Raw genomic sequence first — 17,500 nt, 5'->3', positions numbered from 1 at the left:
GATCATCGAACATCAGCACACATTTACGCTGCTTCTGTTTCCCTCCGCTTTTAAACTTTGAGTTCTGCTTTAATTTGTTGGTTTTCGCCATTTCCCACAAGTTTCACTAAACACGTGTGACGCGCTGCTCAACTTCCGCTTCTGGGGAAGCTGCCGGAAGTGCCAAAATAAAGGTCCTCCACACGACGCGCATCGAAAAATTAAAGTCCTCCTGAAGAAAAACTTTTCACGTTTGTGGTCATTTATATGCTAGTGTATGTATATAAAAAAAATATATTGTCGACTTCATCTCGTTCACACTAGTGACGGTAGAGAGACGAAGCTTTTCAAAGCATCGAATCGATTGAATGATTCAAATGAATCACTGTTTCAAAGCGTTCGAAACCCCGCACTCTGGCACCCCTGCTGACCAGAACAGTGTAAATACAACAACAACTCATACCAAACATGCATAAAAACAGCTTTTACAAACCCATTGCAAATGTTTTATTGAAAGTAAAATATATCCTATGCAATTGACTAATCATTTAATAAGATTAAATATCAAGTGTTTGTATGTGTTCTTATATACATTTTCAGGGCTTGTTTTGTTTGTTGCATGGATGGCTGCGCTAAACAAGCCGATACCAGACTATATTAACTGCTATTATTCATTTTAAATATCCTAATGTCTAACTAAAACGTCTACGAATGTAAAAATCACACACTTCGATGTTTCGCCGCTGGGGGGCGATTTCATTGAATCCGCATGGACATTTCTTGACGATCCGAACCACTGATTCGATTCAAAAGATTCATAAAGGTTTCGAAGTTTCATGAAGCGGCCATCACTAGTCGGTCACACATTTTTGACCATTAAAATGTTCGTTTGCATGAATGTTTCTAAATTATAAATACACTATCATCTAAATGTATGTGGGTTTAATTATTCCAGTAATTTCGTGATCAAACCATAGTACATACCAAACAAAGTGAAATATTGATGACATATTTTCTAAGCTCTATAATAAACCTAAAGAAAGTAACTAGTATGTCGTGTTTAATCAAATACACACAGAGACATGATGGTTCTTCAACGGCATCTGCTGTTTTATTACAAAACAAAAAAAAAGTCAAAAGACGTAGAAATTCATACCAACACGTGAAAGAAAGAGTGAATGTGACGGAGCTGCGGAGTTATTATAGTTAGATATTAAAACACGACCAGAACCTTTAGATTAAATTAATAAAACACTACATAACACACACGCTAGTTTTTATATTCCTTGTTACTCTATTTACAGCTCACTTCTGTCGTGTGTGTGTGTGACCGTTACATCATCATCACCATCATCACCACGTGTTGTCATAATAAAAGTCCCGCTGTCACATTTCCAAATATATAAAAGGATAAAGACAAACTACTGAAGCAAAATAACAAAAACACGCCAGACACTAAATATGAAGTAATTGCACATGATGAGGCATTAAAGTCGGCATGTGAAATAATTATATAAAACCCTCCATGTCTGTCTCGCACTAGCGCTCTATAAGACTTTGGTCTATGACACAGTTCTGTACAATGTGTGTGTGTGTTCTGCTCGTTTCTCTTCCTCAGTGTGAATCTCATGTTTCAAACATCAGGGCTCAACAGTGAGTGTTTGTTCTTCATGTACATCCATTGCAAACGCACGTTTTCTGCATTGCTGATTTGTCATCTGGATAATGTAATCTAGCATTATTATTATTATGACAATTAAACATTTACTTCTAAACTCTGTTTAAATGAAATATAACTGATTGGTAACTATATTCAGGGATGAATATGAGCCTGAAAGGAGAGTTTTGAGTGTGTGTGTGTGTGTGTGAGTGAGAGAGAGAGAGTGAGTGTGTTATGACGCAGCAATGGTGGTTCCTTCCCCGAGGCGCAGCAGTGTGTGTGTGTGTGTGTGTGTGTGTGTGTATGTGTGAGAGAGTGTCCCATGAGTAATTTTACTATAATATACTATAGTATTTTTTCTAGTAAGTACTATAGTGTTTTTGAACCATACACGGCAGACTTACTAATAATTAAGTGATTAATTGAGTGATAATTGAGCATTATTGATGAACACCTGCTGTTAACAAGCAGAATCACATTTAAGGTGTTTGAGTTTAAGGTGATCACCTGTTCTCTGTGCTCATCTGACTGTTATAACTCAGGTACAGCAGCCAAACTAAATGTAATGTTAATAATTTAAGGGTCAAGAGCCCAACTAAAGCAAACACTGATCATCACAATGGTGACTTAAATGTGATTCTGCTTGTTAACAGCAGGTGTTCATCAATAATGCTCAATTATCACTCAATTAATCACTTAATTGTCTCATTAACTTCAGTCCTGCAGTGAGCGCCGGTCCCCCATTCTCTCCAGTGTGTGTGTGTGTGTGTGTGTGTTATGAGGCAGCGATGGTGGTGCCCCCCCCCAGGCGTATCAGTATCTGCTGGCAGTCCTGCAGTGAGCGCCGATCCCCCACTCTCTCCAGCGTGCGCTTGGCTTCAGCCAGCAGTCGCGCTCGGTGACCCGGCGGCGTGAGCAGCGGCAGCGGCAGGTGACGACACGCTAGCAGGATAGCATGAGCTCTCTCGCGCTCTCCGCCGGCGGCTGCGGAACACACACACACACAGCGGGACGTCAACACAATCTACTACACATACAGTACAGCATCAGCTAACCTGTGAGTGTGAGTGTGTACCTGCTGTTGTGTAGTTGTGTGTTCTGTGTCGCAGCAGCTGGTGTGTGCGAGTGGGACTGGCTCCTGCCATCAGCCTGACCGTCGTCTCGTGCAGGAACAGCTGAAATCACACACACACACACACACACACGTGTTTAAACATGCAGAGGTCAAGCGCAGAGGTCAGCTGTAGCTGGGGTCAAAGGTCACCTTGTGCTGGGCCTGTCTGTGGGCTTGTCCGAGCTTCCGCAAAGAGCTCAGGTCCCTTTGGAATCCAGCCAGTTGGGATCCGGGGGCGGGGCCAGGCTCTCCGTTGGACCCGCCCCCGCGCTGCCATAGGCTGGTTCTCAGAGTCAGGAGGAGGTCACAGACCAGAAGCTCCACCCCCTGAAAGAGTGTCGAGAGTGATCGAGTGTAAAACTAGGATAACTATGATTGATTGATTGATTGATTGGTCATGAAGTGTGTGTGTGTGTGTGTGTACCTTGTGCAGCCAGGTGTTGTTGTGTGACTGACACACACTGATGTGCAGGTGAGCACTGGCGCGCTGGCAGTGACTGAGGCAGCTCACGACCCCCTCGCCCTTCTGCGGACACACACTCATCTGCACCGCCTTACACAGCGCCAGCACGGCCTTGGGCAGCGGGTGACTGACACACACACACATATACACACATTAGACTGGGGCATCATGGGTCTAAACACACTCAGATGGTCAAACACTCACTCTAGTGTGTGAAGCGCTCGCGGCATCCGCTCCGCCTCCGCCAGCAGTGACCTCACCGACGCATCATCACCCTGCAGCCAATGAACCGCAGCCCTGAGGACCGACGCCCACCAGCGGCACACGGGGTCCCTCACTGCACAGACAACACCGACGTCAGTGTGTGTGGAGACGGGTAAAAACACAGTGTGGAGGGAGAGACACGCACCTGAGGCTGAGTTCTGATTGGCCAGCGCGGGGAAAGGGGCGGTTGAGGGGGCGGAGTCTTCAGTACAGCTGTTCAACAGCTGCAGGAACTCCAGCACACCGGTGAACTCCCTGCACAGAGGCATGATGGGAAACAGCGTCACTAGCTGGACGGAATTAACGTGTGTGTGTGTGTGTGTGTGTGTGTGTGTGTGTGTGTTACCCAGCATCCTCGGCGTGTTTGCTGCTCTGAGGCTCGATCAGTGTGTGTACGGCTCTCTCCAGCAGTTTCTCACAGAAGCAGCGGTGCAGTTGTGCGATGGGATCCGCTGGACACACAAAAACAAGTTAAACCCGCAGCTACACACACACTCGCTGTGTGTCCCCGTCAGTCCGTCGGTGTTTGTTACCTTCATCTCTCTGAGAGGTGAACACCTGCTCGCTGCTCTCGGACCTCACCGACCAATCACAGCTCAGGAAAAACTGACGGCCCAATGGCGTGAAGATCCAGCGCAGGCAGTCTGGGAGGAGCTTAGTGTCCGGTGGGAGGGGCTTAGAGTCTGATTGACAGGCCAGAGCCTCTGCACAGCTTAACAAATAACCCTGAGAGAGACACAGACAGACAGACAGGTACTATTAATCATTAGTAGGACATTTAATTAATTCTATTCTTATTTATCTGGTGTATTATCGTGTATATATTTTTTATCTATCTTTTTCTTTAACTGTGTTTATTTGTCAATGACGCAAACTCATCATGGCTGAAAGAGGTGACGACGCTTTAAATACAGACTACTTTTATAATTTCTTATTTTATTACATTAAAAATCAAACAAATCAAAGAAATAAAAAATTTGAAAAAAAATGCATGTGCTGCAGGGGTGTGTGTGTGTGTGTGTGTGTGCTGCAGGTGTGTGTGTGTGTGTGCTGCAGGTGTGTGTGTGTGTGTGTGTGTGTACTCACGGGCACACAGCTGAGGTGTTTCCCCAGAGCTGATCTCAGGCTGATGGCGGCCGTCACGTAGATCTGGATCTGCTGAGTCACAGACATCTTCCCCTCGGCGCTCTCAGTCAGATTCACAGCGCTCAGAGACACACACACACCCCACAGCGGACGCCGCTCCATCTTACCTGAACACAAACACACACACTCACTGTTTGCTCATGTGACATCATCACACACACACACACACACACACACACACACACACCTGTGAGCTGCAGCTGGCTGAGTTTGTGATACACCAGCGCTGCGTCCCGGGAGCTGGTCTGTGACTCCTCCCCCTCGTGTCGTCCTCCTACCAAACGCAGCAGCCGGCCCAGGGGGGCGGGCCTCCGCAGGCAGAAGCGAATCAGGTTCCAGGAGAGGGAGCACATGACGTCGAGCGTGGAGGAGGGCAGGACTCTGGATAACGCGGACAGACACGTCTGCAGGCTCGCAACAGCGCCCGCATAATCGCCCTGAGAGACACACACATACACACAATCAGCACCTGATCACACTGCAGGCACAAATATCACACTTACTGTGTGTGTGTGTGTGTGTGTGTGTGTGTGTTTGCTCACCCGGTAGAGCTGCAGGTCGGCCTGTTTGCGCTGTCTCCAGAAGCGCACTGAGGTGGGTGAGTGAAGGGGCGTGACCGGCTCCCACAGGTACAGCACTCGGACACACCCCCAGACCACGCCCACCCCGCTCAGCAGCCACACTAGAAACCATGGCAGCACACACCATAGCCACGCCCCTAACAGACAGACAAACAGACAGACAGGTGACAATTTCAGAGAGTCAACACATGACCACACCCCTCACTCTCTGACCACACCCTCTCACATGACCACACCCCTCACTCTCTGACCACACCCTCTCACATGACCACACCCCTCACTCTCTGACCACACCCTCTCACATGACCACACTCTGACCATACACCCTTACACTCTGACCAGACCCATCACATTCTCTGACCACACCCCTCTCACTCTGACCACACCCCTCTCACTCTGACCACACCCCTGTCACACCATCACATGACTCCTCCTGCGCTCCTGAACTCACCGAAGCTCTGTGTGTGTCCGGGCAGAGAGAAGAGTGAGCGTGAGGACCCGTGGGCAGCGCTCAGACCCGCCTGGTCCTCGTCGGCGCGCAGCAGAGACGGCAGAGGGTTGAGTGACAGGCAGAGGAAGGTGAGCGCGCACAGCAGCAGCCGCGAGCGGTCCATCACACCGACTGACGAGGGCGAGTCCGGCTCGCTCTTCACCTGGAACACACACGCTCCAGTTAGACACTCAGAGCCCTGTTTTAACCAGCTCATGGTCTAAAGCGCACACAGAGCGTGTCCAAATCCACTTTTGATCATTTAATAATGGGACAAATGGTTGGCGCTCCCGGCGCATGGTCTAAAAGGGTTGTCACTATTCTCTTATGAGTAATGGCTGTGTTTTGGGTGTAACGTGCAATAAACCAATCAGAGTCTCTTCTCCCATCTCCTTCATAAGCCAGTTGTGCTCGTGCCATGGCGGAATCGATATTTACATGGCGGAATTTGCAAGCGGAAAAACTGAACACGTCTCGAGAGCGCAAACGGATCTGCTCGTGCGCAAGGATAAAGCTGTGTGTGTGTGTGTGTGTGCGAGGTTAAAGTTCAAGCAGACCATCTACGGGACAAGCCGGATTCACCATATCTTTATGTACACAATAATAATCTCTACATTGTAATACTTTTATTTTTTATATTCGGCATGTCTGTGTGCAGCTGCGCGTCCCTGTGTGTGTAATAAGCAGAGTGTGTGTGTGTAATAAGCAGAGTGTTTGCGCATTGTGGCCCCGCCTATAGGCGCACATTACTAACATGCCCTTTAAATAACAAAAAAATACTGCGCCATTGACTTTAGAGCAGGTTTCAGCTGGGCAATGGCTCAGAAACAGCAACGCTCCAACAATGCGCCTGAACACACCATGGGCGCACAACTGCTATTTAAACAACGTGGCGCAGGACGCGAAAATGAAAAGTGCGTCGGGCTGAAAATAGCAAAACACACTTGCGTTGGCCTAGCGCTGTGTGTATGATAGGGCCCCATGTGTCAACAGTGTGATTATCATCCACCTACTTGTGCCCAATCAGCGTGTGTGTGTGTGTGTGTGTGCGCACCTGCTCGTGCTCCATCAGCGGGCTCCCCGGCTCAGAGTCGAGGCAGAAGGGCGAGAGCTGAGCGGGAGAACTGGAGCCCGAGTCCGACGGAGGAGGAGAGATGAACGTCGACTCAGGCTTCAGATCCAGATCATCAGACACACACACAGACTCTGGCGGGGAGAGAGAGAGAGAGAGAGAGAGAGAGAGAGAGAGAGAGAGAGAGAGAGAGAGAGAGAGAGAGAGAGATCATCAGACACATACACAGACTCTGACACAGACTCTGACACACACACAGACTATTTCCTATTATCAATGTAAAGCTGCTTTGGAACAATCTACATTGTTAAAAGCGCTATATAAATGAAGGTGACTTGACTTGACACACACAGACTCTGACACACACACACACACACACACACACATCAGTGGCCACGTTTACATGCACAACTTTAGTTTCAGTCGGACTGAGTTCATTCCAGATGATGAACCTGACTGTAGTGTTTACATGAGCGCTGAACATGTGATCGGGTTGGTGTGTGTGTTCATATGTCACAAGCTTCAGATCTGAATATATTGTTTGACATGTGCACACTGCACAAATATACAAAGTTTCCCGCTGTTCCCTCTCAGTTTTGGTTTTCAATCCGATCGAGTGTTCACATGTTCTCTGGATCGGATTAGAAGAGGAATAAACCTCTTTCAGTCTGATGGAAGTGTCATTGGGATCGAGCTCGGTCGGATCGCTTAAGGCTTTTCAGTGTGATTGATCCGTCGATCCGATAACTACCGGAGTATGAGGCTGCGTGTGAGCGTATGCAGTGAAGTGACGGTGTGATGGACTCACTGCTCTTCTGACTGCTCATCTTCAGCGCCAGGTTCTCCTGCCGGAGCTTGTGGTTCACCTGCTGCAGGTACTTGATGTAGTCGATGGCTTTGCGCAGAACACCAGACTTGTGCATCTGTCATTCAACACAGATTATCATTTAATATTCAGCAATATTATTGATCATTATTTTCCTGTTATCACTGTAAAGCTGCTTTGAAACACTCTGTACTGTAAAAAGCGCTATATATAAATAAAAGTGACTTGACAAGTGACTTGAGCTCCCAGCATGCACTGCGGCGGCACACACACCTTGGCGTCGTTGCCCATGACGAGGTCGCGCAGCTCCAGGATCTTGTCGTTGATGGACGAGCGGTAGCGCTTCTCGATGATGTTGTGTGTCGTGCGTCGCTCGCCCTCTTTCACGACTCCTCCCGGGCCTGTGCCAACAGCCAATCCCTGATCCAGGACCACCCTGGCTCCGCCCCCAGTGTGGGTGGAGCCCGTCGACAGCTGCTTGATTGGCAGCTTGTCTCCACCCCCCATCACCATGGGAACGGTGGTCAGGATGTTGCTGCTCATCAGCGTCTGTGAAAGAGAGCGACGACAACCATAAAGAGGACATTCTGACAAGCATTTACTTTACTTTATTGTCCAGTTAAAATCTCTCTTGAACTATTTAAACACTCTTAAACTACCAGACATGCTCATGAGGGAAAACTACATAAGACACTGTAAGACATTCATATTTAAAAAATTTAAAAATTATAATTCTATATTTATTTATTTATATATTTATATTAATAATTATTTTTAGATATTGTAAATAAAAATATGTATTATTTATTTATTTATTTATTTATTTAACGCTATATCAGCAGCAAAGGCTACTTTCATCGCAAACTCAGAGTAGTACAATTTAATAATCATAATAAAAGTAATACTTTAATGAATTAAGAAAATCATGTGCAATAATATAACAATACATTCTTGCAAACATATATATAACCTTTCAGTCTTTTATATAAGGCTTTTTTTTCCAATAAGGTCTTTGATTAATATTTGATAGAAAATCTAACAAGTTCCTTTTTTTTAAACTATATTAACAAAATTTCTTTAGATATTTTTAATTATTTATTTAACGGCAAATCAGCAGCAAAGGCATGACAAACTCATAGTAGAAACTAAATAAAATAATCTTACAACGTCAATAAATAAATCATTTGCAGAATTGCAGTAAGACTTTTTATATACACTGAATATATTTTTTCTTACAAAAAAATTAAAAAATATATAAATTAAAAAAACATTAACCATAGTCTAAGATTTTTTTTAGTCCAAGAAACTTCTTTAAGATGATTTTCAGATGTCCATTTGAGCGGACAGTATGTGTTTATGTGTTTAAATCAAGAGATACGATATTAGAAATAATACAGTAATAACACAGCAATACTGTGTGTATTTAACAAAACATTGACTAAAATGATATAAAATCATGTAAATCTATACTAAAACTATAATACAGCTTCAATTGTTGTGAAGGTACAGCTGTGGAAATGTAGAGCAGTGTTTCCCAACCGGTTTTTGCAATGGTACAGTTTTAAAATAAAAAGTAAAAAAATCCCACGGAAAATTCAGGTATGAACACAATAAGGCCATATAAGTAGCTATATGATAAAACAACAGATTTGCATATTATCGCTGTCAGGTGAAAACCTCATATCTGTTAAATTATTAATCACTGTGTCATCAAAGTTGGTATTGATGAATGGAGTTACGAGGTTTAGTCACAAGCTCTTTTTAATCCTTTTCATTGTAAATATTTGTAAAACCCACATACAGTAACAGACGTAAAGGATGACCAATAGCATTGATTTTTAAAAATAAAATAAAATAAAAATACGAAGTTTACGAGGTTACGAGATACAAGTTTTTTTTTTGGAGGGTCAAGAATGGTAACCCATACTCGGAAATTCTCCTCTGCATTTAACCCATCCAGTTAGTGCACACACATTAGGAGTAGTGAGTAGTGAACACACACACTGAAAGCCTTGCTCAAGGCACCTCAGTCATGTCCTGTCGGTATTGAGACTCGGAATTGAGACCTTCAGGTCACTAGTCTGACTCTATAACCATTAGGCCATTAATTTAAATTCACATTAAAAGTAGGGGTGTGTCGGTTTCAGAATTGGTGATGACGGTTATGACGCGAGTCAAATGTGACGGTTCGTAACATAACTGTCGTCGTCGTATTGTCTGCTATATTTGCTTTTTATTTATTAAATACATGCAATTGGTTGATGAAACATTTATTAAAATTATGATACAATTTGTACAAAACGAAATTCGCTTTAAAGAAAGGCTTTCTACAAAGCAAAACTTAATGAAGTAGTAAAAACCATGTCTCCCGATATATTGCACATCTTATGATCCTATCTTTTATTACAATTGTTTTTGAGCTAAAATGTAATACAAATGATATACTAGGCTATATACACACTGTATATGTTTCTTTTATCAAACATGTTTGGGGCCAGTCAAGGGGTAATTAAACTGAACGATCAGTTATCGGTAATGATACCTTGTTTATTGATAATGTTTATTATTGCAAATGTTTTTCATTTGTTTAATAAATCTCATAATGATGGCACATCACTATATCATAGTCATAGCTTTTATTTCCATCTCAAATGATTGGCGGTCGGTCAAGGGGTACTTGGCAAAGAATCAAATACAGTTGGAAACGACGTAGACCATTAATAACACAGACTGTTAACAATTGTTTTTAATTAGTATTTAAACATTCTCTATGATAAAAAATGTTTGTAAAAAATATTTTAATTACATGGTTTTGGCGGTTATAGAGTTCTAATGACGGTGTTCAACTATAACCGTCTGTCTCACGGTTATATAATAACCATCACACCCCTAATTAAAAGTAACATGCTTTACTACATTTTAATAACATAAATACATTTGTTTCCAGTTACTGCAGATGAAGCATTTTCAAGAACAACAGCCACAGTAATAGTACGAACTGTAGCCTCTAATATCGCTAGTGATGCATGGTGTCCAATTTAGTAAACAGATGATTAATTAAAATCTAAAATCAACACTTGGGGGAAATTTAACAATATTACTCCTTAGATGTTACAACTTTTTTTTACCTGCAAGAGTCTCCTAGGATAGAAGGAATGGATGGATATTCCGGAACAACTTGAAATTTCTGACTGGCCGTCGGCCATCTTGGTTTGGAGAAAAAAAAAGTGTCCACATACAAAGGCTTGCCACTAGGTGGCAGTGTATAGGGTGATGCACTAGGGTCCACTGGAGTGGTCGATGTGCAACTACGCCATCAAAACCCATACGCAATAAATGCTTATTAATAGCTGTCTACTGTAGTGGCTTCTATGCGTGAAAGGGTTAAAATGATAACATTTATTTGCCATTATTTAACAATATTTTCTTACAACAATGTAACAAATATATAAGCAATTTCAGTTGAATATTTGATAGAAAATAAAAAACTGTATTTGTCAAGATATTGATATTTCTGCCTGTCTATCACGGCTGTGAGTGTAGTGTGACGCCTGTTCATGTCATGTGACGTACAGGAACCTGCAGGGCGGTGGTCTGGATGGGCGCGGTGAGGGTCGTGATGCCCGTCGGGTTCTGTACGGTCGACAGCACCTGCGTCCCGTCCGGTTTCAGCGTGGTCAGGACCAGAGAGTCCGTCTTCAGGATCTGAGGCTGGTGCACCAGCAGCTGAGGGCCAATCAGAACGCAGCATCAGAATACACTATATACAGGTTGTGAACTGCATTGTGGGTAAATGTGTGCATGTGACGTACAGGTGACATGGTGTGCATGGGCGTCGTCGACAGCGTCTGGATGGTCTGACCGGACGAGGTCAACACACGCTGGTGCTGGATCGTCATTGGCTGGACCTGCGGTGATGTCATAATGCTCTGCATCTGCGGCTGGAGGACTGAGAGGAGACACAGCTGTGTGAGCAGCGCTAGTGCGTGTGTTTTCCTCGTGTGCACTACGTAATCAGATCACTTTTTTTTGTTACGTAAAAAGTAATGTGTTACAAGAAACGTACATCACGTAATCAGATTCTGATGTTACAAATGCTGTTTGATGCTTGATGCTTTACTACATTTTAATAACACAAATACATTTATTTACAGCCAAAAAGTTACTGCAGATGAAGTATTTTCAGTATGCTAATGTGTACATTTTCCTTGTGTGTGTGTGTGTGTGTTTCTCACCCTGGAAGCCCGTGCCGTGGTTCTGCTGGCAGATCACCTGGTTCTGGATGAATCGGGACGGGTTGGCGGTCGGCGTGAGCATCACCGTCTGCGGCTGCGCCTGCGTCTGCACAGCCAGCGTCTGCATGGGGAACGTCTGCACCTGACCAATCAGAGATGTGACCGCTCAATCAACATGAGTTATGTGTCTCGCACCTGGGTGAGCGTGAGGAGGTGTGGCCAGTTTGGGAAGGTGTGGTCAGGGAGTGAGGGGAGTGGTCAGACAGTGGGGGGTGTGGTCAGAGAGTGCGATGGGTGTGGTCAGAGTGTGAGGGGAGTTGTCAGACAGTGGGGGGTCTGCACAGCCAGCGTCTGCATGGGGAACGTCTGCACCTGACCAATCAGAGATGTGACCGCTCAATCAACATGAGTTATGTGTCTCGCACCTGGGTGAGCGTGAGGAGGTGTGGCCAGAGAGTGAGAAGGTGTGGTCAGAGAGTTGAGGGGTGTGGTCAGAGTGAGGGGTGTGGTCAGAGTGTGATGGGAGTGGTCAGAGGGTTGAGGGGTGAGGGGTGTGGTCAGAGTGTGATGATGTGGTTAGAGTGGGGGGTGTGGTCAGAGAATGTGAGGGGAGTGGTCAGATAGTGAGGGGGTGTAGTCAGAGTTTAGGGGAGTGGTCACTGGTCAGGTCATGTGTGATGGGTGTGGTCAATGAGTTGAGGGGTGTGGTCAGAGAGTGAGGGGAGTAGTCAGACAGTGGGGGTGTGGTCAGATTTTAGGGGTGTGGTCAGAGAGTTGAGGGGTGTGCTCAGAGTGAGGGGTGTGGTCAGAGAATGTGATGGTGTGGTCAGAGAGTGTGAGGGTGTGGTCAGAGAATTGAGGGGTGTGCTCAGAGTGAGGGGTGTGGTCAGAGAGTGTGGTCAGAGAGTGTGGTCAGAGTTTAGGGGAGTGGTCAGAGAGTGTGAGGGGGTGTGGTTAGAGTTTAGGGGAGTGGTCAGAGAGTTTGAGAGGGTGTGATCATGTGTGATGGGTGTGTCAGTGAGTTGAGGGGAGTGGTCAGAGAGTGAGGGGGAGTGGTCAGATTTTAGGGGTGTGGTCAGAGAGTGAGGGGAGTGGTCAGAGTGTGAGGGGGTGTGGTCAGAGAGTGTGATGGGTGTGGTCAGAGTGTGAGGGGAGTGGTCAGAGTGTGAGGGTGTGGTCAGAGTGTGAGGGGAGTGGTCAGTTAGTGAGGAGGTGTGGTCAGACTCACCTGTGTGATGGGCTGTGGTCGAGGCTGCAGCAGCGGCGGTGTGCGTGTCTGTATCTGCGTCTGTGTGTGTGTCTGAGTCTGTGCCTGTATCTGCGTCTGTATCTGCGTCTGTGTGTGTGTCTGGCTGCTGGTCTGCACAGGTGTGTGTGGGGGGGTCAGGATGGCGCTGGGGGCCGTCAGTGGGAGGGGCCTCACGGGGGCCACAGATCCGCCCCCCATCTGATCCTCGAAGAGATCCGGGAAATCCCCCTGATTACTGACGAACTGCAGCATCTCTGACAGACACACACACAACATAGCATATTATAACACACAGACTGTGACTGTTTGTGACATGAAGAACAGAGCCTCAAAGCCCTCAGTGTTAATTTCATTCATTATAATTAATAATTTCATTATTTTCGACATTTTTTCACAGACGAAAACAAGGGAGGCAGGATCTGGGAAGATTTGGGCCTTAAAGTGACAGTGCGTAATAAACCTAATGCCGTCTGTGCCGTTAATATTAATCAAACAGCAAAAGAAAAAGAGAAAAGCATCCACTGCTCTATAATAGCTTTAATAAGGATTAATTATATGTAATTTAGAGAAATAAATGTGTCTGCTTGAAAGAATAAAGAATGATGTAAGTTGTTATAAAGAATTTATATATCCTTCATTGAGAAGAAGAGCATTACAGTTTAACTAAACCCATTATATTTAGTTGACTAAATACTGTAGATTTAGAATAGACTAAAGTCGTATTGTATTTCTTCTACTAAAACTATTTATCCGGAGATTTATACTAGAGATCCGGGAAATCCCCCTGATTACTGACGAACTGCAGCATCTCTGACAGACACACACACAACATAGCATATTATAACACACAGACTGTGACTGTTGTGTGTAACATGCTGAAATCATTCAGTGAAGAGCCTCAAAGCCCTCAGTATTAATTTCGTTCATTATAATTAATAATTTCATTATTTTCGTCAAGAAATTGTAAATGAATGCATTACAATTGAACAAAACTATATTTAGTGGACTGTAGATTTAGAATAGACTAAAGTCGTATTGTTTTTCTTCTACTAAAACTAGACTAAAACAATTCAGATGACTAAAAAAATGACTAAAACTAAATGGCATTTCAGTCAAAACACAAAAGATTACGACTAAAACTAAATCAAATGTGTCGTGAACGACTTTGATCAGTTATGAAAGCAGTAATAATACACCTCTTTATAATGGGAGGCTGTGTAAAGGTGAAAGGGGCGGAGCTTTAATAAAGGTCAACTGCTGTCTAACACACTCCTGACCGTGACCTTTGACCTGAGATAATGAGCTGAAGGTCAGTGACTCAAGGCCAGTGACTGATAACACACACATTAGACCTTGACACGCTGTGTTGCTTGTGTGTGAAGCACTGATTTACATCATCAGTAATGAGTGACGCATCATAAAACATGTCCCAGCGCGCACAGGACAAGCCAAACCAGTGTTTCCAGTGGAGGAGTGTCCCGTTTCACCACTAAACCAGTCGAAACTCACGGCTCGCTTCATTCTGGTCAGATTCGGCTGAACAAAAACATTATTTTTATGCTTTTTTTTCTCGTATTATTTTCATAAGCAATATGGTTTAATTGAAATCATCATTGTCTGGATGTAGACTATTTTATTTATCCATGGCACATGCATTTCTATTTTTTTATATGTTGTCCAATGACTTGTTTGCATTATTTAGACATTATTTTATTTCTTTGTAAAGCAAATTATTATTATTATTGGCCATCGGAGAGTAAAATTAATGTGAGAAGTTGATGAATCTTACACCGGTTCACTATATGTGTGATTTATGCTGAGCTTTTAATGGTGAGACTTTTGTTTTTGTCAACAGTCTTAAAAAAAGTATATAAAAATGTTGATTTATCTGCAAATATCTGTTATCGGCTGTCAAATATGAAGGATTATCGGTTATCGGTCACGTCTGTCAGATCGGTGCATCCCTAACACAGTTACATTTATAAGTGTGTCCAACTTTATTACAAACAATTCATGTGAAATGTGTTTAATAGTCATGGAAATGCTTCATTGTCATTATGTAAATAATATCTTGTAATTTGTGTTGATGTGTGTGTGTGTGTGTGTGAGAGCTGGACATCTGACGGGGTTCATGAGATTCACGACAGCTTCTGTGTCTTACTAAGCTTTAGAAACACCAGAGTGTGTGTGTGTGTGTGTGTGTGTGTGTGTGTGTGTGTTGGACATCTGACGGGGTTCATGAGATTCACAACAGCTTCTGGATCTTACTAAGTTTTAGAAACACCAGAGACCTTTAGACACACACACACACACACACACACTCTCTCTCCCTCACACACATACATTCACACAACGACGGTCATATAAACACACATTATTCACTATCACAACAACGTGCAAATGAAAATAATAAGCACACACACACATGACATGAGTGTGTCTGTCTTTAGAGAGAATCACTGAGAGACACAGGGGCGGACGATCAGATTCAGTGTGTGTGTTCACATGATCATTCACAGAGAGGTTTAGCTTGTGTGTGTGTCTGATCACACACTCTTCATCTCCACACGACACACACTCCTTGAGGAGAACTAGAGTCGGCTCACGCTGTAAACCTGATGTTTAAATGATCAGCGGTATAAAGCTCTGATGATCACTGACCGAGAATCATCTGTGTGTCTGTGTGTGTGTGTGTGTGTGTGTGTGTGTAACATTTACTTTCATTCATGACTTTCACTGACTTTTACATGCTTATCAGTTCATGTGGCCCTGAATCAAACGCACGGCCTTGATACATAACGACAACAACAACACTTACTACACTAATAACACAAACAATAACACAAACACTAACCTTAACAACACTAAGAGCCACACCAATAACTCCAATTACAACACCAATAAATAATAACACTAACAACAACACTAACTTTGACATCACTTTTAACCACACGAATAACTCTAATAACAACAATCATAACTCCAATAAATAAACACACTAATAACACTAGTATATGTTAATGAACATAAGCAGTTGAGGAGTAAAACAGGTGTGTATATTGGTGTATTGGACCAGTGCAGCTCTTAAAGTGACAGTAGCCTAATAAACCTTCAGCTCTTAAAGTGACAGTAGCCAAATAACCCTTCAGCTCTTAAAGTGACAGTAGCCGAATAAACCTTCAGCTCTTAAAGTGACAGTAGCCGAATAAACCTGCAGCTCTTAAAGTGACAGTAGCCGAATAAACCTGCAGCTCTTAAAGTGACAGTAGCCGAATAAACCTGTTGTCCTTTAATGTTCATAAACAACAAAGAAAAAATCACTCTCGACTAAATTGACTAAATATAATTTGTAACTTGAATCTATATTTAATTCATACAGTGAAGTCTATCATTTTCTACCTGAAAAACACAGTTTATTTTATTTGTATGTTTTTTTTTCTTTTGTGTTTGTGCTATTGCTAGTAATTTTATTATATAATATACAATTATATATAATATAATAGTATTTTACATTTATATGAGTTAGGTTTAGTAGCTTTTGGTGCCACAACCTTATTTATTGAGGTTATGGGTCAAAAATATTGCAGACAGAATAACTAGGCCTATTTTAGCCTATTTGTTTTATTTATTAGGCTAATTACTTTACAGTGGTGAGAGCCGACCGGGCCAGTGGAAACATCCTTAACGTTGAGCCTTGAATAATAACACTAAAAACCACAACTTTAATAACGCCGATAACAACACTAATAATAACCCTAATGAAAACAATAAAACTAAAAACAACTATAACACAAATAACAACACTAATAATAACCCTAATGACAACAATAACACTATTAACACTAATAACAAAAAAAACACAGATAACAACACTTATAATAACCCTAATGACAACAATAACACTAAAAACAACTATAACACAAATAACAACACTAATAATAACCCTATAATGACAACAATAACAGCGCTAATAATAACTCTAATAACAACACCACTAATAACACCAATTACACCGAAAACAATTCAAATGGCTCTAATAACACTAATAACATTAATAACAACATTAATAAAAATATTAACACCGATTACACCAATAACAACACTAATAACAGCAGTAATAACAGTCAGCTCTTTGATTCATCAGATTGACACTGACACACACATGATGATGACGGAGTTCATCATCATCATCACCACCTGAACAACCAGCCCAGACTCAACTGTTTTTTCTACTGCCATGGGTTATTATAATATCTATCTATTATTATATAAATATATATCCAGTACTTTTACGTGTTTTCTGAAGATTTACTGTAGACGAATCGCACAGACTCTATAACAGTGCAAACAACACAGAAAAACACTGATCTGAACACACACACACACAGTCTCACTCACACACTCACTCACACACACACACA

General features: G+C 43.0%; 2 protein-coding genes across 3 annotated transcripts in view; both read right to left on the bottom strand.

Moving 5' to 3' along the window:
• The window catches only part of LOC311089397 (nucleolar protein 12-like), a 7,383-nt gene extending 6,478 nt beyond the window's left edge, over positions 1-905 (bottom strand). The window contains exon 1 of the mRNA XM_084124065.1: positions 1-905. This exon is cut by the window's left edge and continues 10 nt beyond it. Coding sequence (XP_083980191.1) covers positions 1-91 — 91 coding nt within the window. The 5' untranslated portion in view covers positions 92-905.
• Positions 906-1,065: 160 nt separating this feature from the next.
• The window catches only part of srebf2 (sterol regulatory element binding transcription factor 2), a 16,793-nt gene continuing 358 nt past the window's right edge, over positions 1,066-17,500 (bottom strand). Inside the window, exons 2-21 of one of the 2 annotated variants that reach the window (XM_084089364.1) lie at positions 13,059-13,333; positions 11,831-11,972; positions 11,408-11,544; positions 11,169-11,321; positions 10,724-10,801; positions 7,869-8,144; positions 7,578-7,692; positions 6,752-6,903; positions 5,659-5,860; positions 5,169-5,344; positions 4,814-5,063; positions 4,567-4,733; positions 4,014-4,206; positions 3,827-3,932; positions 3,626-3,735; positions 3,421-3,553; positions 3,178-3,343; positions 2,904-3,080; positions 2,715-2,814; positions 1,066-2,623 (exon numbers count right to left, since the gene is read on the bottom strand). In XM_084089364.1, coding sequence (XP_083945490.1) covers positions 2,415-2,623; positions 2,715-2,814; positions 2,904-3,080; positions 3,178-3,343; positions 3,421-3,553; positions 3,626-3,735; positions 3,827-3,932; positions 4,014-4,206; positions 4,567-4,733; positions 4,814-5,063; positions 5,169-5,344; positions 5,659-5,860; positions 6,752-6,903; positions 7,578-7,692; positions 7,869-8,144; positions 10,724-10,801; positions 11,169-11,321; positions 11,408-11,544; positions 11,831-11,972; positions 13,059-13,333 — 3,317 coding nt within the window. In that variant the 3' untranslated portion in view covers positions 1,066-2,414. The remainder of the gene's footprint in view (positions 2,624-2,714; positions 2,815-2,903; positions 3,081-3,177; positions 3,344-3,420; positions 3,554-3,625; positions 3,736-3,826; positions 3,933-4,013; positions 4,207-4,566; positions 4,734-4,813; positions 5,064-5,168; positions 5,345-5,658; positions 5,861-6,751; positions 6,904-7,577; positions 7,693-7,868; positions 8,145-10,723; positions 10,802-11,168; positions 11,322-11,407; positions 11,545-11,830; positions 11,973-13,058; positions 13,334-17,500) is intronic. The other variant, XM_084089365.1, reaches the window with a different exon arrangement.

The sequence above is a fragment of the Abramis brama genome, assembly GCF_963993115.1.
Source record: "Abramis brama genome assembly, chromosome: 1".
In the NCBI taxonomy this organism is placed as follows: Eukaryota; Metazoa; Chordata; class Actinopteri; order Cypriniformes; family Leuciscidae; genus Abramis; species Abramis brama.
Note: the sequence above shows the minus strand (reverse complement) of the source record. Positions and strands in the feature narration are given on the sequence as shown.